General features: G+C 38.1%; 3 protein-coding genes across 4 annotated transcripts in view; 1 reads left to right on the top strand and 2 right to left on the bottom strand.

Annotated features, from left to right (window-relative positions):
- alg14 (ALG14 UDP-N-acetylglucosaminyltransferase subunit) overlaps nt 1–19,119 on the bottom strand; it is a 149,649-nt gene that overhangs the window by 70,630 nt on the left and 59,900 nt on the right. The gene's annotated exons all lie outside the window — the stretch shown is intronic.
- On the top strand, nt 375–8,799 carry acp5b (acid phosphatase 5b, tartrate resistant). Of its 2 annotated transcripts, XM_069512868.1 has the most exons (7): nt 375–697; nt 1,002–1,192; nt 2,274–2,401; nt 2,601–2,660; nt 4,141–4,332; nt 6,247–6,394; nt 8,412–8,799. In XM_069512868.1, the coding sequence occupies exons 1-7, from the start codon at nt 622–624 to the stop codon at nt 8,667–8,669; spliced, it is 1,053 nt and encodes a 350-aa protein (XP_069368969.1). In that variant the 5' UTR covers nt 375–621; the 3' UTR covers nt 8,670–8,799. The 2 variants fall into 2 exon arrangements, with proteins under 2 accessions (XP_069368969.1, XP_069368970.1); XM_069512869.1 differs by lacking the exon at nt 2,601–2,660 and having other exon boundaries at nt 517–697.
- On the bottom strand, nt 12,491–18,828 carry f3a (coagulation factor IIIa). Its single transcript, XM_069512872.1, has 6 exons — nt 18,599–18,828; nt 16,947–17,058; nt 16,219–16,412; nt 15,121–15,302; nt 14,858–15,026; nt 12,491–13,256 (listed from the first exon to the last, which is right to left on the bottom strand). The coding sequence occupies exons 1-6, from the start codon at nt 18,660–18,662 to the stop codon at nt 13,111–13,113; spliced, it is 867 nt and encodes a 288-aa protein (XP_069368973.1). The 5' UTR covers nt 18,663–18,828; the 3' UTR covers nt 12,491–13,110.

Here is a 19,119-nt window from a genome sequence, read left to right as displayed (position 1 = left end):
TAACAAAGGTGAGGTATATTCCCAACAGAGATTTATTTCCCATTAAGTTGGGAACTGACTCAGTGTTGTTAATGAAGGTCTGCTATGTCAAAAGTCACTCACTGCATGGCACTAAACAAGAGATTGGTTATCATGGCTCTTTAGCTCTAATTTGAAATAAAAAAACTTGTGTTTATTATCCTAAAAACCTTCTAGAGCAACCAAAATAGTTAATTTACAGGCAGTATATAATTATAAGTGCTAAACACTACTTTGACACTTCTAAGAGCCTTACGTAAATATTCAGTAACATAAATTAACAAAGATAAACATTTCATTTTCCGTTCAAAAAGGAATGAGGAAGAAGCTACCTGCTTGTCTTGTTCTACCACACTCTGGGGATACTGTGGGTACATGAAGACACTGACAGGTGCAGTTAGGGTTAAAAAGCACCTTGTGATCTGTGTGTCTTCACACCTTTAAATTTTCCAAGCTGTGATTGTGCCCTATGAAACATGACAAGTGAAACTGTGAGTCACTCATTTAGTCATACAGGAAGTCAACCTGTTAACTGCTGAGACGTGTTTGACGTTAGAGCAGAGTGCAAACAAACAAAACCGATGTTCAGTTAGACCTGGAGTTATGGACCGACTGCAGTGTGTGCTGCTGTTGTTCTGCTTCTCTACCTGCTGGTATCCTCTTCAAACTCTTGAACAAGGTAGGCTACTATACTCAGTCTGCTCATGAGACACCAGACACAACCATATAAGCAAACACAAGTCATTTTACTGATAGATACTTTGAATGTTTAATGTCCTGTGATGAAGGCAAACATATGAAGATCGAGCTATAAAATAAATGAACACTGATTTCACTATAACCTTGTAGGTTCTTGTCAAACTTGTCAGCATACATTTTTTAGGAAGTGTGAAACCATCAGAGAGCTACTTCCTTAGGACAGGACGTGTCTGTTGAAACATTACAAACTGCTGTGAGAACAGATTCTCTATTGATTTCATTAGCTGCTCTGCATTTTGCTGTACTTGCTGACTGGGGTGGTTTACCAGTGCCTCCATACTACACTCCTCATGAGGAGGCTGTTGCTGCAGAAGTGGACAGTCTGGCCCAGACTGAGGGAGTGGACTTTGTCCTAAGCCTGGGAGATCACTTTTACTATAGTGGTGTCAAGAATTTGGAAGACCCCCGCTTCAAGGTGAGCTCACAAAGCAAACACACTAAGGGGGGGAGACATGTTTTTGAATGATGAAGCTCAAACTGTAAAAGGCAACAGGAGGTAATGCGGGTCGTCCACTCACCAGAAGGTTGGTGGTTAGATCCCCATCTCCTCCAGTCTGCATGCCAACATCTGGGCAAGATCCTGAACCCCAAATTACCCCTGACACCTGTGCCCTTAGTGTATGAACAGTGTGATGGGAAAAGCACTGGACATAGTTCAGTTTGTTTTGAATGTTTTTAAAGGACAAAATAAAATTGTCCAAAAAAAATATAAAATCAATTTCAGTAACATAAGTAGTATAAAAAACAAAACACCTGACAACATACATTTTCTGTAACATATATTAACATAACCATTTCATTTTCCATCCAAAAAGGAGTAGCAAGGGCTTAGAAGTGCTGCATGAATGTGTGTGTGACTGGGTGAATGTAACTTGTATTGTAAAGTCCTTTGTTAGATAAGACAAGAAAAGCTAAATAAATAGACAGTCAATTGACCAATTACAGATTGTTCTGTAAGAGTCTCAGGTTCCACAACCATAGCTGCTAACACGCGATGTTAGGATTAAATCTCAACATTGAGCTGTAGACATTTCTTTTGCTGTTGGTTTTGCTTTGTGTTCTTCAGGGATCAGTCTACAAGTCACTGCAATGTTAATACATGTTATATTTTTGTGACATGTTTTAGGATTAGTTTTACATTTGCCTCACAGTGTTAAGAATCATTTTATATCATAGACTCAACTAAATATGAGGATGGAAACAATGACATGTTTCTTGCATATTATAGAATTTTCTGATGTCCTAAGATGTGAGTCTTTCTGAAATCTATAAGCCACCCGCTACAATCTTCGTTTGATTGAATTGCAACATGGGAAAATGTAGATGCAGTAATTTTGTTGTAGTGGTGTTATATTCATCCCCTGTGCATTTGTTTTGTCTTCAAATGCTTTCAATGCTGGACAGCATGATTCCTGATCAAGCCTGGTGAATATGCTATTTATTTACTCCAGTGTATTTCCAATTTAAAGAAAAAAAATATGGTTTCCTATCCACAGCACACATTTGAAAGGGTCTTCTCTCAGCCATCTTTACTACATATCCCATGGTACCTGGTCGGTGGAAACCATGACCACAAGGGCAACATCTCAGCTCAGATGGCTTACTCTGATGTGTCCCAACGATGGTAAAGAATACAAATACAATACAGACATTCAATTCAATTCAATTTTATTTGTATAGCGCCAAATCATAATATACATTATCTCAAGGCACTTTACATAGAAGGTCAAGACCTTAAGATCAAAATATAGAGAAACCCAACAGTTCCCACAATGAGCAAGCACTTTGGCGACTGTGGAGAGGAAAAACTCCCTCATTAAGAGGAAGAAACCTCTAGCAGAACCAGGCTCAATGTGGGCGATCATCTGCCTTGACCGGTTGGGGTGAGTAGAGAAAACGGGGGAAGGAGATGAGAGATGGGTGGAAAATATGGGAGAGAAGAGAGAGGGATAGTGGGGAGGGGCAAGTAGGCGAGAGGGGGGCGAGAAAGACTGGGGACACTTGAGCGCCATCGGGTATCAGATCTGACTAGTTAAAATGTAAACAACAGTGTAAAGACTATTAATTATTATATTAACAGACACATTTGATATCATAATGAATTACTGCGATATTGTAATTAGTAATAGTAAAAGTTGTTGTCCTGAGGTTCTGGGGTCAGAGATATCTGAAATGAGAGAGACTATGGGAGTACAAAGTGAAATAGTCATTGACATGTAATAAAATAAATAAAAGAATGAATGTGGGGGGGCAGAGAGACAGAGAGAAGTGGATAGGTGCTCAGTGCATGATGGGAGTTCCCCCAGCAGTCTAGACCTATAGCAGCATAACTAAGTGATGGTTCAGGACTCACCTGATCCAGAACTAACTATAGGCTTTATCAAAAAGGAACGTTTTAAGTTGAACTTTAAATGCTGAGATGGTGTCTGCCTCCAGAACCCAGAGAGGGAGCTGGTTCCACAGGAGAGGAGCCTGGTAGCTGAATGCTCTACCTCCTGTTCTACTCTTACAGACTCTTGGAACCACAAGAGAGCCTGTGTTTTGGGAACGAAGTGATCTATTTGGATAATGTGGTGTTATGAGCTCTTTGATATATGAAGGGGCTTGATTGTTGAGGGCTTTAAATGTGAGGAGCAGGATTTTGAAATCTATTCTGAATTTTACAGAGAGCCAATGTAGAGAAGCTATGACAGGAGTAATATGATCTCTCCATCTAGTTCCTGTCAGCACTCGTGCTGCAGCATTTTGGACCAACTGGAGACTTTTTACCGATTTCCTGGGACATCCTGATCTAGAACTATCTATAGGCTTTATCAAAAAAGAACGTTTTAAGTTTAACTTTAAATGCTGAGATGGTGTCTGCCTCCCGCACCCAGAGTGGGAGCTGGTTCCACAGGAGAGGAGCCTGGTAGCTGAATGCTCTACCTCCTAATAAATGGTTTCAATAGAAACGTAACTAGGGATGAATGAAAAGTGTAAACATGAAGACAGATAAAGCATTTCTATTAATCCACATTAATTACATTTTTCATGTTTTCTTTTAAAATGTTCTGCAAACATTGACCCACCCTTCTGTTCATCAGTCATCATCTAACATTTATTTTTTGGACTTGCTGGGCTGGCAGAAACCTGTATTAGCTAAAACAATACAAAAATAAAAACCTTTAGAGTACTTTGAGAAAACCTCCTGGAAGAAAACATGCATGCCTTTATTCCTCTTTAGACTGCATTTTAAAAAGAAATGACACAAAAATGACCCTGCTGCACAAAAATCTTACTTGTATGTCAAGGTGTCCATACTTTATATCTCCCTGCTGCACATTTTTTATGAATATATCATCAGGTCTTTTTTTTTGTCTGCAGGAATTACCCTGGTCTCTATTATGACCTTAATTTTAATGTCCCACACACAAACATGTCAGTGAGCATACTGATGATTGACACAGTGGTGTTATGTGGAAACACCTATGACCAAACCCAGCCTACAGGACCAGAGGACTCCAGAGCAGCAGATCGCCAGTGGAACTGGATCACATCTAAACTGGCCAGCAGCAGGTGAGCCACTGTGTTCAAACCTTACATACAAGTCAACCAGCTTTCAATTATTCATTATTATGTTTTGATAGGAATTTAAGTGATGTTTCAAGAGCGAGTAACAAATCACATGAATGATGAACATAACAATAGAAAAAAACATTAAAAACAATACAAAACAAACACAATTTCAGATAATGGCAGTGCCTAGCAACCACCTCACCCCCAACCCCCAAGTGAATCTCCTTATATTATGCTAGGTGTTGTTTGGTCAAATAAAAAATTAAAAGAAAAAAAGTCTAATTTTTGCATTTTAGCAGGTGCTCTTAATAAAAATGTTCCTATCCACTGAAATATCCACACTTACATCACTGATATAAACATATACCTATTGAGATTTAATTAAAGTAAATGGAGAATTACAGGATTACCTCCACATTTGCTATGGTTTGAGATACTGCTGCTAGTGCGACATCTAGTGGCAGTGAATATCGCTAATGAATATCACATGTACATAAACACTCTCAGAGGTGGGAAGTAGAACCTGTGGTGAACTTCAGCTGACATAAAAACTCAAAAGCTTTAGTTTGCCCAGTTTGGACGCGCTCCTGATGTAAATATGAAGTATTTAAATATAGCAGGGCCCATTCTGTTCAATCTGTACAATTTTGACGATTGCCCACTGGTGGATTATTTTATATTCAATTCTTGCCAATAGATCACTTTCTCCTAAGTCTTATACACTGGACCTTTTAAGAAAATACTTCATTCAATACATTGTACTCATTTTCTTGTGGACAGTTTTTCATGCTCAAAAATCTTTGCTTTAACCCTCCGTTTTAGTGAATTGTTTTTTACTTTATTTGAAGTAAGAGTAGTTCAGTTAAAGAAGTCAAAGTACATTTCAGAACCTTTACTTTTATACTTTTACTTGGTTAAAGAAGCCGAAACAGTGGTTAAACTTCAGCTCAAGTTATTTTTAATACAAGTATCTGTACCTCTACTTGAGTAAAGAATGTGTGTGCTTTTATCACCTCTGCACACACATACACACACACAGTGTATTTTTTTTAACAACAGGGAGACCACAACTTCGCAATGACACAACGATACCCACAAGCAACAGTTAAATTCGAAAAAACAAGCTGCAAAGCAACCAAACTCACGCCATGCAGTAGCAAACTGCCAATACAACTGCCTGGACACTCCAAACAATTTGTAGAGCAACACATAATGTCCTGAGCACGTACTTCCATTGGCATCAGGACAAACACCAAATGTTAGCTCTCAACTTGAACCCGGTTATGATGCTGTGGCAAGACTTTAGAGTACAGCATGAATGTACAGTTCATGCTCAAAAACCTATGTGCTGGATTTTAAAAAGTCCTGCAACGGCAATGGTTCAAAAATTCCTCCACAGGGATGTAAAAGACTTAAAGTTATTGCAAATAGAACAGTATTTAGGTTTTGGGGTGGATTACCTTTCAATGGGGGATTTAGATTAACTCTTTCCTTTCAATAAATCCAATGATGTACTCACATTGTCTTTACCTTATATTAAAATGTGTTTGATGGTCTGCAACATTGCTCAAAAAACATTCCTCTGTTACGTCATGCTGTCAAAAAATAACTTGATGATGTGAAGAGCTATTTGTTTCTCTTATCTGTGAAGATAGTTCTTGATAAATCTGTATAAGGCTATATGTTTGGAGTCATTGCTATGTGCATGATTGTATTATGCATGTTATGAATTATAATATTTTTGCACGGCACTAAATACAAACGATTTCTGCATCATCATGCCACTCTCAATTAACATACAGAAACAGAAGCAAATGAGACAGAACTGTGGTTGTTCTCTAAGATGTGATACAGTTACATTTTGTTTTGTTGTTGCCTTTTAACTGAAGTGCCAGTATGTATGACATGTGTCAGATCAGCCTATGTTGTGGTGGCTGGTCATTATCCTGTCTGGTCCATCGGCCATCACGGACCAACATCCTGTCTGGTCAACAGACTGAGGCCCCTGCTGAAGAAATACAGAGTCACTGTGTACTTGTCTGGCCATGACCACAATCTGCAGGTATGTAAGTGAGTGCACGCTCAATCATAAAAAATATCATGTGTACATAGATTCATCAAGGAAGTGTATCTCAGTGTTTTGTTATTTGTCTGTCTGTCTCTTTGACAGTTATTTATTCTTTTTCATATCCCACTTATCACACTGTGTTTGAGAAGAGTATGTGCAAGATTGCCCCTCTCTGTACAGGAGGTGGCATTCACTAGTGGGTGCTACAAAGACTGTACTTGTTGATAGTTCAAAGCTAGTTTGCATCATTTTCTGGCACCAAGACTGGCATGTGCCCACATTACACAATCACAGGTTTTATACATTTCCAAAAATTAGAAACCATCCAGATAGTTATTGGGTTAAATGATACTTTGTTTCAACAGATATTACTGGTCAATATAATTAGTCATAAAGATGAAATCTTATTTATTTTATATGAGCACAGTGTTGACATATTGTTCCAGGAAGATGAGCATTTGTTTTTCCTGCAGTAGTATAACTCACAGTCCAACAATTGGCTTCAACTTATCTCAATGAAGTAAATGATTGCACAATGTGATGGCTACTGAGTAATGACAGCATTAAGAATGGTACACTGTAAGCCTTATCTTCACTATGCAAGTCTGTATGGCACAAAATGACCGTAAAAAAACTAAAGTCACTGCACAACAGAAGCAGAAAGGGAGGGGGGATTGAAAAGATGGAAACAATAACATAGAATGATACACTGTGATGGAATATCTGGTAACTTCATCTACCACTTGTATGATATGGTTTTATATTTAATTTTATAATTACCTCAACATTATGAAGTGATCTGTGTGTCTGTAAAACACGTTGGAGCAAGAGGAATCTACTGTGCAACGTGAGTGTTGCAGTCTAAGCATACAGATGTGTTGATTGTCAATATGTGTGTGTCATTGTAAGAGGGAATCAATGTGCTGCATAAAGCCCTACAATGAAATAAGATTGGAAACAAGTGGTTGATATGAGAACAGTTCAATCAGGAGAGACTTTAACTTGACAGTTGAATACATTTTTTTATTTCTATGCAATTAAGTCTTTTGGCATGTTGACCCCTATGTGATGTCATCGGCATCAGAGGGGTTGATGGAGAAATAATTATGAATGACTCTGCTGGACTGGACCATGGCTTCGGATTAAACCGGAGGAGATTGGGTTGAAGGGGAGTTACAGCGGATCACTAATGACAGCTGACTGCCGGAGAGAGGAGAAAGGATTTCAAATTTGATCACAACCGCACGACTGGCTGGATGAGATTGTGGCAATATCTGAATGGCCATTCAAAATGCCCACAATCAGCTGATTAATAAGAAGAAATATATATAGAGAGATAGATTTGTGAGTAATTTAATATTTCAAATTTCAAATTTATTTAGCACGGTATCACAACAAGCAGTTGTCTAAGGGTGCTGCACAAAAGTCCAAGTCCAAGAAGAAACACAAAATCCAACTTGTTCCACACCGAGCAAGCATGAGCAACAGCCGGGAGGAAAAACTCCCAGGTGTAAGAAACCTCCGGCAGAACTGGGCTCTGTGTGGACGGCCTCTGCCAGGAACGGTTTATGAGAAAGTCTTCCTGAATTATACTTCCTACTTATACTGCGCAGCTTCATGTTGCAGCTGAATACCCCTCATCTTACCCTCCTCTTCCAAACATGAAAGAGTACCTGTGGCAGCCTTCACTTGTCATAAAAACTCAAGAGGCATTTAGTTTGTCCAGTTTTTACTACTGTAAAAACATGGCGGCCTCTGTAGAGAGGACCTGCTCCCCATGTAAATATAAAGTATTTAAATATAAATGGCTCATTCTAAGAAAACAACAATCGTACAATTTAGATAAAACACACTAGTGAAAACATCACTAGGATTACTTTGTATTCAGTTTCTGCTCCCTTTCACCTAAATCTTACACACTGAACCTTTAATGAATTTTGTCGCTGTATCTTGGTCTAATTGAGCGCAACATTGATGCCTTTAATGCTGTCTGTCTCTGTATTTTTAACAGTTCATCAGAGAGGATGATGGGAGCTCATATGTAGTCAGTGGGAGTGGGGTGGTCAGCGATCCTGACACCACTCACAAGGACAGTGTTCCTCAGTCCTGGCAGCTCTACTCCAGTCCTGTCAATCACACAATAGGAGGCGTGGCTTACTTCCAGGTCACTGAGCATAAGATGACAGTCACCTTCATGCAGACTAATGGGAAATGTGTTTACCGCACAGAGCTGCCAACACGTATAGTCAGAAGTAATGGAATGCTCTAAAACTGAAGATATGATTACTGATATCTTTGGGCGATGGCATGTTACTATTAAGTGAAATGTGTATATTCATAGTATTTTTTGTTGTATGTAATGTTTTACACATGTAACAAAATATAAACTGTTTTATGTCTTTTGTTGTGCATTGTATTTCATGATGGAGGCCTCAATGTGCAGGATGAATTATAGCTCTTCTTGCATACAAGTAAGTAGTAGAGCAATAGTAGAGCCAAGTAGAGCATTGTTAGGTTTGCAACCAAAACATCTGCTCTGCCATTTTCACTCAAAATTGGACCAAATTAATATTTGATTGTCATATTACTGCTTTTATTTGTTCAAGTTTTTATTTACTTTGCTTGCTTTTCAGTCAAAGCACTTCCGTTTTTTAAAGTGCTATATGAATAAAGTGTATTACTAGTAGTAGTAGTAGTATCAATATTATTATTATTATTATTATTATAGTATTCAAGTGAGTTTACTATGAGTGAGTGACTACAGCAAGTTTCTGGAATCAGTGTGGGCGCCCATCTGCCTTGACTTGAGGAGAATAATGGAGGAGAGGAGAAATGAGTGGATAAGAGGGGAGAGAAGAGAGAGAGAGAGAGAGACTGTTGTTGTCATAAAAATATAAATATAATGAATAGTGATACATTGAGATGCAATTATATTATTAATAATAACAGTTTATCATCATCATCATAATCATAATATGTTGGTAGTATTAGTAGTGAAATTTGGAGAGAGAGGGAGAGAGATAGAGAGATGGAAGCACAAACAATGGACTTTAGTTACATGAAGTAATATGATAAAAATATGGGGCCACAGGCACAGTTCAGTGCATGTTGGGAGTTGTAGAAGAAAATTGTTGTTTTCTTCTCTATTTCTTTTGATATTTTTATGCACCTTTCAAGTTCCTGCTTTTCTTCATGACATCGATCTTTGTGTTTACTGTATCTACTTTCCCAGGAGAATGGCTTTTGAGACAGCGTTCCTGATTACATGTTGTTATGGCCTGGCTGGCTGAGACCATAACAACAATAATAATACATGTATTTATACATAAAATGCAGCTAAAATGTATTATCATAGCAACAGGTCTTGATTTGTTTCTTAAAACTATCAACAGAAGAAGCATGTCTGATGTGTGGTGGGAGTTTGTTCCAAACCTTTGGATAGCATAGCATAGGAAAGCATAGCAAGAGAAAGCTGCTTCCCCAAACCTTTAATAGTTTGTTTTGGGGACATTGAGCAAGTCCGCTGTAGACGACCTGAGGGAATGATTCGTAACATATTCCGATAAACAGTCAGAGATGTATGACGGTGCTGTACCATTAAGAGAATTAAAAACAAGTAAAATAATTTTAAAATCAATCCTCAGTGATGCTAGAAGCCAGTGTAAAGACACTAAAATAAGAGTAATATGGAATCTTTTCCTATTTCTCATTAAAACCATGGCTGCTGAATTTTGCAAAAGCTGTAGGCAATCGATGGATTTTTTCGGTAATCCTGAATATAGTGCATTACAGTAGTCCAGGCGAGAAAGTATAAAAGCATGAATCAACTTTTTGGCAGTTTCCAAAGTGAGGTACAGTCTTACTCTTGCAATGTTTCTTAACTGATAAAAGGCAATCTTTGTGACATTGTTTATGTGTGGATTAAAATCTAGTCCTGAGTAACACCCAGGTTCTTTATTTTTGATTTGTTTTGCTGCTCCAACTTTGCTGATAATCTTTTGTCCTTGAACATCAGTGCCAATGACAAGATTTTCAGTTTTATTTTCACAGGCAATTTATAACTTGGTTTGGCACATCAGAGTCATCTGGCACTAAATAAGGGTAGACACATGATGGATCAGATTTTTCTAACAAAAAGTAATTTTCAAAGAACTAAAACAAAAAAGAAATTCAACTGATAAGGCTGACAGGAACTGAATTCCAGACCAAAACAAGATCAAATTAATGCTACAGAAATCAAAACTCATCTGAATGGCAGGATGAGCATGGCTATTATTATATGAGGCAGTGGCCAGCTACCTCTACTTCACTGATGGCCCCCAGCTCCAGCCAAAGCAGGATCCTGCAACACAAGACACACAAGCAAGTATACCTAGGCAAGATGCTGAACCCCAAATTGCCCTTCATTGAAAAAAAAACTGTATGAATATGTGTGTGAATGGGTGAATTGCAAACTGTATTGTAAAGTGCTTTGAGTGATCATCAAGACTAGAAAGGTGCTATATAAATACAATCCATTCACAAGCTCTCACATCACAGTGTGAATTCAATTTACTTGAACCCCCAATGCATACAGATATGCCACATCAGCAGGGGTGCTGAAGGTGTTTATCACATGACTTAGTGAATGATTGGAGCATAATTGTATAATAAATTAGCCTGTCCAGGAGTTCCTGGAGTTGTATTCACATTTATTTTCACAGAGACCCCTCCATCGGCAAAGAGATGAGTAGATAATGAGTGAATTTTCTTTTTGCGTTGAACTATCCATTTAAGTGATGATTCAAAACCTAAACTCTGAATGTTGACCATTAGAAAGAATTGTACCACCTTGTGTGATGTCTCTCCCCACTCTGCAGTGAGTCAAACACATCTGAACAAGCCACAACATTTTTATTCTTTCACAGAATTCCCCAAGCGGTCGACAGGTAACAAATGCATGGACTACTTTTTCAGCATTCTTTGAGACGAGATGTTTCTCATTTTCATATTTTGTAGGTGGAAGAAGGCTGTCCCAGAGGCTTGTTTTCAAGTAACTCCAAGGTTCCCCACAGTAAAGCTGGGGGCCAGGCTTAAGCCATGCAAGATAACTGGGTTCAGACAATGTTTCTCTGAGACATTTAAGTACTTCTCTTTTGTTTGCCGTAAACCATATTATATTGTATGGCATCAAGATGTAATTATCTGTAGAAATGTCAGTCTGTGAATGTAACAAATGGTTTCATTTGAGGTTTAATTGATGGGTGCAGAATGGCCCTGAAACACGCTATTTCCTTTGATTACTATCCTACCTCATTACCTCTACCTTCACTGTGGCTCTTCATATTGTAGGCATGGACAAGGCTATTCTTAATTCTTGGTTATTTACCCAAATTTGTAAAAGACTATGGTTTATCTTTTCTACTTTGTATTTGTATTTTGGTTTTCTTACATGATGCCCATGGGTGATCATGACCATCTCATTGCTGAATATTAGTTGAGAAACCTTATTGTTGTTTCTATCTTGGCATAGAAATTGTGTTATCTCCCTGCTAAAATTTGTAGAATCAACAAAATGCATTCTGTCCACTTTACTCTTTGGATTGACTAAATGAAAATAATGAAGTTAATCTGGGTAACTTTACAGCTTTAACTGTAACTGGTGAGATTACTCGTCTCTCAAGGCCAGAAGACAAAAAACAAACTAAATTTATGAGGGAGGCTACTAGAGCAGATTACATAACATATAAGTATCTGCTAGAGTGGATTCTTTTCAAACCCATACAGAATTATAGAATCTAGAATTATTAAGGTAAGAGTGTAAAAATATGAATGCCTTTTGTCAAGATTTAATAGACATAAAATGGATCAGGTTTCACTTTTTTTTCATTTTTTTGTCACCCTTTGATGAAGATGCACAGAACTCCTTTTACAGTGAAGTTCTTAAAACTAAAGATGGATGTAAGCCCCCTGGACATCACTTAGGGTTAATTAACAAGTACTATTGTTTATTAAGTGTGTTGGGGTTCTGGGTTCTGCACATTCAGTCCAAGCATTTTTGCAATCCTGACATCTCCAATTCCATCTCTAATAAAGCACAGACACAAATTGTAATATTTGCTATTTTCCATTTAACAGAACTGAAATAATAACTGGTTCTGTTTATTACAATATTTATCAAATCTTAAATATTTTCACCAAATACACAGTTATCTGCAAAAGCAGATGTATAACAAAAGCATCATATACAAATGTGTTAATTTCAATTAAACACAATAAGTTAAGCATCAGATACAAAATAATATACACAAAGTCTTGATTTCCCATAAAGTGTTGCTTTCACCAGACTAAAAAAATAAAATGTGAAGTTAGAAAGGTCTCTATAAAATGAAATAAATAAAATGAAATGGTAGTCTTTATCTACAATTATCAAATACCACTAAGCAAATACAAAAGAAAATGAATGAAATATAACCGCTTCAGTAAGATGACTATCAGTGTTTCCATCTTTTCTTTTTTGCAGCATGAAATGATAGTAGTAGATGAAGTAAGAATAAAATATGTTCAACATATTCAGTTTCACAGAAACTAAAGGAAGGGTTGATTCCAGTGTTTGACAGTGGAACTTTGAACTACTACTTTCGTTGCAGGCCTCAGTCCAGTTCAGCTGTACCGCTTGTTCCCACAATAATATGTGTGCATGTGTGTGCATGTGCTGAAACACACACACACTAAACATCCCGGAGTGGCACTCCTTCTTTGTCCTTTCTCAGAGCTTTCTTCCTCCACTTGCAACAGACCACTGCAATGGCAATGATTATGCCAATCAGTAGCAGGATGAGGAAGATGGCAGCAGCAATCACACCAACTGAATACACTGTTGAAGACAAAACAAGACAAGACTTAATTGCTTAACTTTATGTTAGATTTTCTTTACTTGTGTGACATTAAGACTGTTGCGTAGGATAATATTATTAGGATTAATAGGATGTACAGACAAGGAATAATATATGAATAATATATGAAATACACATTCAAAGAAAAGACGAAATCCCCACAGTAGGTACCTATAATCTGCAATATTCATTACATCCCACAGTAAAATGTTTTTACAAAATAACACAGTTCTGATGTTTTTGCTATTCTTTGCATTTGACAATGAGTAATGTGCAGTAAGTATTCTGTTTGTCCTGAGGGTGGTGCTATTTGGCCATCAAATGGACAGTGTTATTCTATATATTATTTTACAGTGAATAAAACCCATGAAAATACCTAAACCAACATGTGTAAGTGTATCTTATTTGTATAGCGAATGTATTTTGAAGTCTCTCTCTCTCTCTCTCACACACAGACACCCCAGATAGAGGAAGTGTTGCTGATTTACATTTCTTGTAAACCAAAGAGACATGAGTCATAGATCCCTTTTACATGTCATACTGTGATGAAGGATGAGTGGACCTCCAGCCCTTGTGTGACAGGGGTGTTTGTGTGTGGAAAAGTTTAGGTGATTGGGAGCTTAACATATCTTTGTGTCATTAAGGTCTGTCTCCTTTCTTCTACAATTCAAGACAACAAATCCATCTATCCACCCATCAATTTACTATACTGCTTATCCTTTGGGGGGCTGCAACCATCCAACAAATATATAATTTCTAATTTCTTCCTCAAGAAATAATTTTACAGTTGGTAAAATCTCAAAACAAGAGAACAATGCAATTATGATCCTCAGTTCACCTTTACAATCTAGTTAACATTTATTGTTAAAGGGACTGCAAACTCTTGTGGCTTGAATGTTAATGTAAAACTTAGAGTGTTTTAGATAAAGGACCCGTGCGTAGCAACCTAACAAAAACCAGTGCCATGTTTAGATGACTAAATTACAAGTTTTGATTTGCATATGATGCTTGCGTCTTTTGAAGAGAGCCATGTGGTATATCTAGACATACTCCCAGACCAGCCAGCCATTTTATTTAACCCGAGAAGGGACATTGCGATTGACTGCTTTTTTTTCAGCTACACCCACACACACACACACAACAATACACCCAGTGTCCTGTCAGATCCGGCTTTAACTGATTCTTTGCTTTGCCACGAATAAAACAGGGTATATAGGGATACACCCTGTTTCCATCCTTTCGCACAACTTTCATTTCAATTCCATTTAGATGCTCCAGTCTATTCATGTAGAAAATAACACTGTTGATGTGCAAGAAGCTATAGAGATTTTAACTGCATGCTTGGTTTTGAGCAAATACTTCACAATGTCTTATTTGGTGTGTAAGTTCACACAGAATACAAATGAAAAGTAAATGCCACCAAAACTTCAGTGCCAGGACTAGACTACTGCTGTGTGTGTTGCTCTCCACTGACGCATCTGGCATACAGGCAAGTTGTTCATTATTGTATATGTTTAACTAAATCCCTTCCCTACCCACATCTTTCATGCTTGCAGTCTTTCTAACACTCAGGACAACTTACCTTCAAAGATGGACGGGTTGTCAACACTGGAGCACTTGGGAAGGCTCAGCTCTCCCAGCTGCTTGTCCACACCGCGGCTGGGGATGTAGGCCTGGACACTGAAACAGTAGCTCTCGCCTTTGTCCAGATCAGTCAGTTCTATTAAATTGGTCTTAGATATGTGGACTTTCTGCAGAAAACACAGAATGGAAAACATGCAGTTTGTAATGAGTAAAAATGTATGCGTGTTTGAGACCGATATCGTGATGTCTCCTTTTACTCACCTTTCCAGTGCTTTTGTTTTTCCGATAGGTGACTTTATACTGCAGCTGGTCAGCAAAGATGTCCCTGATGTTCAGCTGGTGGCCATCTTTAAACAGGGCGGTGAGTGGGTCAGTCACATACAGGGTGGTTTTCTTTTGGCTTTCAATCACCTCCAGCTTGAAGTCAGGTTTGCCTATCTCAGCTGTGGAGAAGGGAGGGAGACTGTCACATGTGCATGTACACCACTGTATCTCTCATGGAAGTTACCATTTTAATTATGTTAGAGGCCAAAAAATTGTGAGCATTGACAACGCTGAAGCCATTTTTAGATATGATAGGTAAAGTGAGCAGTATTGGCTACAGAGTTTACCCATAGTCTGACTTTCAAACATGCACAACACAACAGGAGGTTCTCTGCACAGACATGTTCACAACAGCAACACACACACAAACACTCTCTCTCACAGTGCTTTCACATTGAACGGAAGCGTATTGCATTCACTTGAAAAAAAAAATCAAACTGTTTTTTCGGAGTAATTTATTTTTTGGTTTGTTTTACGGAGTAATATTTTTTTTCTGTTTTTCGGACCTTGCAGGTTGGAGGTTCCGAGGGAGTTCGAAGTATCTCGATAATTCAGAAATTCAAAAAAAAACTACCCCGAAAAACAGATAAGAATTACTTCGAAAAACAGAAAAAAAAAAATTTGTCAGAAAAACAGAAAAAATTATTCAAAAAAACAAACTAAAAAATAAATTACTCAGAAAAATTTTTTTTTTTTTTTTTTTTCAAGTGAATGCAATACACTTCCGTAGAATTCTCTTGAAATTCTACGGACATTATACTAGGAGGCCAGGAGGAGAAAGTCTGCAAAAACTGGGGAGCGTCTCACTTGGACATTTGCATTCACACATGCACCTCCTCTGGCAAATATACTGAGGAACTGCTGAGTTCGTTGCATGTCAGAAAGCAGCTTGAGAAAGACAGAGCTGAGCTGCAACAAGAGGTCATTGGGAAGGACCGGAGCCCTGACGGGCTCTGGGACAATTTAACAGCTGTTATTTCCAACACGTTTTGTCAATTAGAAAAAAGTCTTCACGAGTGTAGCAGAAGAACGTACTGTCTTTGTAGGGGCAGAACCGTGGTGAGCTGGTGTGAGGGGACTCAATGAAGTCAGTGGTGGCCCCCCTCGGGGGTTCAGACAGGACGTCAGCTGTGTAGTAGGCGTTCAGGTCAGTCAGAGAGCTGGACAGATCACACACTGTTTCTGTGGTCCGGATACAGTGAGGAGTCCTCTGATTGTTCCCTGAAACCCTGTAAAATTTGACAAGTTTGATATGGACATGAATGATGGATGAAAATAGTCTTATTTAGTCTATAATAGACACCAGATGAGCAATAAATTAGGTCTTAAGTCTGTCTAGTCTGGGTATCATTTATAACGCATATAGTCAGAAATAAATAATTTATTATCTGTGCAAAATAACATTGATGTGTATATACTGTGGAACAATGAGCTGAAAGAGCTGTTTGCAGCTGTTGGCATTTGTTAATTCTATTTGATTGTTGACATTGCTCTTGCCTCTTTCATTTTTCTCTTATTGAATCACAAAGGTCAATTGTCTTTTAGTTATCTTACTATTTAAAGAGCTCTGTCCTAAAATATACATTCCAGTAAAAGCTTTTACTGAATCAATAATGGAAAGACTCATTCCTGCAAGGTCACATAGCGGGAAAGTGTGAGGGCATTTGCTTTCCATGGACACACTGACAAGATGAACGTTTCTGGGAATTAAATGCCATTTGTTAAAAGAGTTAAAGGGTGAGGGTTCGGATGCAGGTACTTACGTAGAGTACTCCACAGTGTAGCTGTAAGTGGCTGATGGTTTTGGTTCCCAGGACAAAATGGTTTTAAAGTTGGTTGATTTCCAAGTGACATTTTGTGCTTGGGGATAGGAGCCTGGAAAATGAGACAATTTGTGTAAGATACTATACTAACATGATTTAAATGAAGGTTATAGTGACACACAAATGTTGACTCCTGTCATTATGAAAGAAAACAATGCACCAAAGGTGTTTTATATACTTTATTAACTTATACAAGTAATTTCCATAGGTGAGCTGTACAGGGGACTGTCACACAGTGATAGGGCCTTAGTGCCATACGTTTTAAACTATTAAAGGCCCAGTGTGTAAGATTTAAGTGAAAGGGAACTATTATTTAATGTAGAATAATTCTCATAATGTTTTCACTAGTTTATTTCATCTAAATTGTATGAATTGTAGTTTCTTTACCCCAGAAAAGGCCCTTTAAATTTAAATACTTCGAGGGGACCCTCTCTGCGGAGGCCACTATGTTTTTTACATGAGTCCAGACTGAACAAACTAAACACCTTTTGCGTTTTCATGACAATTAAAGGCTGCCGCAGTTTCTTTTTCATGTTTGGAAGGAGAGGGTGAGGTGAGGGGTAATCAGCTGCAACATGCAATTTCAACACTAGATATCACAAAATTCTACACACTGAACACTATTTAACACTAAACTACACTTTTAAGTAATAAACACTTAACACCTTAATTGAGGTCCGTCACAATATGTAGGACTACACACATTCATTAGAGAGAAAAAAGCTTTGCACAAATGAGGCACTGTGGACCAGAAATAATTTAAAAAGCCACAAGTTCAGATACAGCACTTTGTCAGTGAGATAAGATAATGTTAATGTTGTGAATAGAGCATGTTGCGATTGTCAGTGTAAAATATCCTTGGTCCTATATTTTATTGGACTGACTGTTCTGTCACAACCACAAATGTGTGGTTTTTATGACTACAAAGCAGCAGTAGAAAGTGTGGCGCCCAAAGAACATAAGAGAAGGGCTGTTTTTATATCAGCAGTCTGTTACCTTACCTTACCTGAGTTGTTTAAGTCAGATCAGTCATTTCTTATTAACAACAGCCATACACTGTGGTAAGTCATTGCTGTTTCTTCGCAGTATGAGCAAATACTGAGAAGAAACAGCAACCCCCCCCCCCCCCCCATGTTACATAATGCCTCAACATTAAATTGTTACAGGTAATCTTTTATTCTTAAATGTGATTTACAGCCTATAAAGCACGAGTGTCCACTGGTGTTCAAACATTTTTTTTCAAATATTAATCCTGCAAAGTGTGTAGTGACTTGTACTGAAAACTCTATAAGACATGAAAACTGTAAAGAGTATTTCTATGTGTGCCGGAAATCTAAACATAAACACTAAACGAATGACTGTATGCTGCTCCTCCAGTGACCTGTTCATGTAGATCTGTTCATGTGAATCCAACTTTACATTTGCTATACATTTACATTTTCACACTCACAATACTACAAAACGAACTGCTCCACACAGAGAATCATAGTATTTGATATCGTATGTACATATCATATGTCGCGCTACTACAATTTGACTTTAAGGTCATTTGAGAGAACGCGTGGAATGAAGGGCGAGCAGCGTGGACTCACCTGAGGCGGAGCGTGTGGAGAGAAAGAAGAGTGTAGAGACGAGAGCTGCTGTGACTGACATCATCTCCTCTGATGTATTCCTAAAGGTTCTGTTCTGTGTCTGTGCTGCTACTGAGCGAGTACCCTGTGCAGTCTGTGGATCGTCTGACTCGCTCGCTGGAAACCAGTGGTTTTAGCAACATGCCCACGCGGGGCATCGCCAAATATGGAGCGTCCGGCCGTGGCGTCACCAGACTGACACAGCCACAGTATTGCAAATTACTATACAGCATGCTGTCCTGCTGAGGTCATCCGTCACGTAATCAACCTTACTGATGTATTATTAGTTACTATTGTTATTAATATTATTGTTGTTATTATTATTATTGTTGTTGTTAGTGTTGTTGTTGTTGTTATTATTATTTCGACGTTTTGGTCAGTCAGCATATAATTATTGGACACCAACCAATCACAGCTATGAAATCAGCTCTATTCATTCATTCATTCTCTCACTTCACCTGGCAGATTCTTTGAAATCAAGT

This window comes from Paralichthys olivaceus, chromosome 17 (genome assembly GCF_024713975.1).
Source record: "Paralichthys olivaceus isolate ysfri-2021 chromosome 17, ASM2471397v2, whole genome shotgun sequence".
Classification (NCBI taxonomy): domain Eukaryota; kingdom Metazoa; phylum Chordata; class Actinopteri; order Pleuronectiformes; family Paralichthyidae; genus Paralichthys; species Paralichthys olivaceus.
The sequence above is the reverse complement of the archived record's forward strand: the minus strand, read 5'-3'. Positions and strand labels throughout refer to the sequence as shown.